We start from the raw sequence: 3,631 nt of genomic DNA, 5'->3' as shown, positions 1-3,631 counted from the left end.
TTCACTAATGTGCTGGAGAGTATGAGGGAATACAGACAGTACGAGGGAATAGCTTGCTTTGGTCAGGGGCTTGGCCAACGTGTTTGGATCCCATCCAAATATGGTAAGAATTACTATATATGAAGACCCCACAACTACAACGGGGGGTCCCACGACCGCAACGGAGGGTCCCACAACCGCAACGGGGGATCCCACAACCGCAACGGGGGATCCCACAACCGCAACGGAGGGTCCCACAACCGCAACGGAGGGTCCCACAACCGCAACGGGGGATCCCAAAGGAGGAAATCTTCCGAAGTGCATGTTGTTTATGTCTACGGATAACAGCTTGTGGGGTCGGACAGCACCACAGATTGATCATTCCTTGAAGATCAGCAATGTAGGGTGTGGGGAGGGTCGTTTAGCGAGTCGGAGTAGAACCGAACGCCGTCGCATGCGCCGGGCGGTCCGAAGGAGCCAACATGAGGGTTTGGTGTCGGAATAGGGGTAATCTTTTTGGTGGTGGGTTCAGAGTTGGCTCAGTGGTCATGGCTGGGTGGTTCACCAATTGGTGCAGGGTGCAGGGCGTCTCTGAGTGAGGGTGTGAAAATTTGTAATAGCTCAAATTTGAGAGATGCAGATCTTTGTTAAGACTTTAACTGGGAAGACGATTACTCTGGAGGTGGAACCTACGGATTCTGTTGATACGGTGAAGGCTAAGATTCATGACAAGGAAGGCATCCCTCCTGATCAGCAGCGTCTGATTTTTGCTGGTAAGCAATTGGAGGAGGGTAGGACGTTATCGGATTATAATATCCAGAAAGAAAGTACGTTGCACCTTGTGCTGCGTTTGAGAGGAGGAATGCAGATCTTTGTCAAGACGTTAACTGGTAAGACGATTACCCTGGAAGTGGAGCCCACGGACACGATTGACGTTGTTAAGGCCAAGATTCAGGACAAGGAAGGCATCCCTCCTGATCAACAGCGTCTGATTTTCGCGGGCAAACAGCTCGATGAAGGTAGAACGTTGTCCGATTACAACATTCAGAAGGAAAGCACACTGCACCTTGTGCTCCGTTTGAGAGGTGGAATGCAAATCTTCGTCAAAACCTTGACTGGCAAGACGATTACTCTCGAAGTCGAACCAACGGACTCTGTCGATACCGTTAAGGCCAAGATTCAAGACAAAGAAGGTATTCCCCCGGACCAACAGCGTCTGATTTTCGCTGGTAAGCAACTGGATGAGGGTCGGACATTAGCCGATTACAACATCCAGAAAGAAAGCACTATTCATCTCGTCTTGAGACTGAGAGGAGGTGAAACTGCCGACTTAACGGCAGCGTGAACTAGTAGGTCCTCATTCAATGTGCAGAAAGGACGTGGTATGACTCAGACTTCCCGCACAGACGGAGCGAGCGCCTTTAATAGAACTGTGGCAAGCTCCAAATTCTCTGGGTACATCTATCCTTGTTTTCATTTTAAACAAAACATGCTTTAGGGAGTGTACACTGCTAGACACGAATAGTGTATGCCCCAGGATGGGAGGGAACATGTAGCGCGCGGGCGTGTGTGGGAACACACACACACAAGTGATAACACACACAATGAGACACGTGTACGGGGCAGATGAGGGCGAGCGGAGGGGATGAGGGCGAGCGGAGGGGATGAGGGCCAGGGCAAGGGGGTAGATCAGAGAAGGAGACAGATTTGTTGGGGTAGTTTGTCTGAAGGAAGGAGTCCAGCCGGGTTGGCGTTCGCTGTTGGTTTGCAAGGTGGTGGTGGTGGTGGGGTTAGGTGGTGTTCGTTGGGTGGTGTGGTGTTGGTGGGAGGCGGCCGATTGGTGTGTGCGATGCGCGGTGGTTGGGACGGCGGAGAGGGATTTTTATTTAAGAGGAAAATGAGTGCAGCGACTCCCTACATAGGTTCGAAAATCTCGTTGGTGACGAGCAGCGATTTGCGGTATGAGGGTGTGTTGATCAACATCAACACTGCACAGTCGACGGTTACGTTGCGTGACGTTCGCATGACCGGGACTGAGAGAGCTGGTCAGTTCGTGATGCCGACGAACGAGGTGTATGACTACATTGTGTTCAACGGTAAGGACATCAAAGATCTGACAGTGTCGGAGCCAGCGCCTGCGACGACGAGCATGTCTGCCCGACAAGATCCGGCCGTGGTAGCTGTCAACATCCCGCCGCATCATCTGGGCAACGGCTACGGCCCTCCCGCCAGTTACGGTCAGGGTGCCGGCCAGGGTTACGGCGGTGGCTACGGTGGAGGCTACGGAGGCGGACCCGGTGGCTACGGTCGGTACGAAGACTACGCACCCGGGAGGCGACCGAACGCGCGCTTCGCCAAAGGCGGTCCGGGTGCCAACAGGGGTGGTGTAGTAGGTGAATTGTCAGCCCAGCCCAATAACTCGCTCAAGCAACAGGTCGCCGATGCTTTCGACTTTGAGCAAGCCAACACCAAGTTCGCTAAGGACGCCGCCGATGTGCCCAGTGCCACCACACCTGCTGCGTACAACAGAGAAACCAGCTTCTTTGATAACATCAGCTGCGAAGCCTTGTCTCGTAAAAACCAACCTAGTGGCGGACCAAACAACCGCGTCGACCGCGAGAAACAGCGAGAACTCGACACTGAAACCTTCGGACCCGGTGCAGCCGCTTCCAACCTGCGCTACCCCAGAAGACCCTTCAAACGTAACCGCAATCTGGCACGCGGTGGCGCCGCTCAAGCCGCCTACGTTAACAGAGGCTACCTCAATGTCACCTACTAGACACCTACTAGACGCTCGTCCACTGCCATAGTCCCCACTCGCTATAGTCCCCACCTACCCACCTACCCACCCACTATAGGCCACCCGCGATCGTGCTATAGCTCACCCGCCGGGGTGGCGCTGTAGCTCCTCGTGCAGGCGACCAGCGTAGGCGGCCTCGCCGCACCCCTTTTTCATTTGCAACTGAAATACCGCTAAGAGGTACCTCCGTCCTACCAGTGATTGCCATCACCAAGGCCGGCGGTACTACCAAGTCGGACTGCGTGGAATTATGCGCATTGTCGAAGTCGGGCTCGAACGGTCGGTAGACGTGAGTGCCGGCTTGCACGGCGGCCGTCCGAGCTTGCGAGTGGAAACGGTCGAGGTGGTCGAACGATGTTGCAGCGAGGCCTCCTCCGCCGCCGCCTCGGCACCGCGACGGTTGTTGAACGAGGCTTCGGCGACCACGCTCTGCTCCTTGGTCTCGCTCTGCTGCCAACGTCTCTTGCCTGCGCCGGAGACTGTACTTGAGCGCTATCATTCCGACTCCTGCACGCCGCGCTACTGCCACTCAAGAGGCCGCTCCTGGTACACCCGTCCGCGCTGGGCCGCAGAGAATCACCCCCCCTACGGCTGCAATTGCGCCCGGAATTGTGTCCATGACTGCGCCCGGAATTGTGTCCATGACTGCGCCCGGAATTGTGTCCATGACTGCGCCCGGAATTGCGCCCACGACTGCGCCCGGAATTGTGTCCATGACTGCGCCCGGAATTGCGCCAACGACTGCGTGGACATACGCGATGCACACCCGGACCGGCACACAAAGCAGGCACACAATTACTATGCCCTGCCGGTCGCGTCACCGCTGACGGCCGAGCCGCTGACGGACGCTCG

The 3,631-nt window shown here is 55.9% G+C and overlaps 2 protein-coding genes across 2 annotated transcripts; both read left to right on the top strand.

The window, feature by feature from the left end:
- Nucleotides 1-613: 613 nt before the first annotated feature.
- GNI_103750 (polyubiquitin) lies at nt 614-1,324 on the top strand (the record flags this gene model as incomplete). The annotated part of the gene is made up of 1 exon (XM_011132963.1): nt 614-1,324. One exon carries the CDS (start codon nt 614-616, stop codon nt 1,322-1,324), a length of 711 nt encoding a protein of 236 aa, XP_011131265.1.
- Nucleotides 1,325-1,876: 552 nt separating this feature from the next.
- Nucleotides 1,877-2,758, top strand: GNI_103740 (Scd6-like Sm domain protein; the record flags this gene model as incomplete). The annotated part of the gene is made up of 1 exon (XM_011132962.1): nt 1,877-2,758. The coding sequence occupies one exon, from the start codon at nt 1,877-1,879 to the stop codon at nt 2,756-2,758; it is 882 nt and encodes a 293-aa protein (XP_011131264.1).
- Nucleotides 2,759-3,631: the final 873 nt, after the last annotated feature.

This window comes from Gregarina niphandrodes (assembly GCF_000223845.1).
Source record: "Gregarina niphandrodes unplaced genomic scaffold scaffold00022, whole genome shotgun sequence".
In the NCBI taxonomy this organism is placed as follows: Eukaryota; Apicomplexa; class Conoidasida; order Eugregarinorida; family Gregarinidae; genus Gregarina; species Gregarina niphandrodes.
This window is presented reverse-complemented; position numbering and strand designations above follow the sequence as displayed.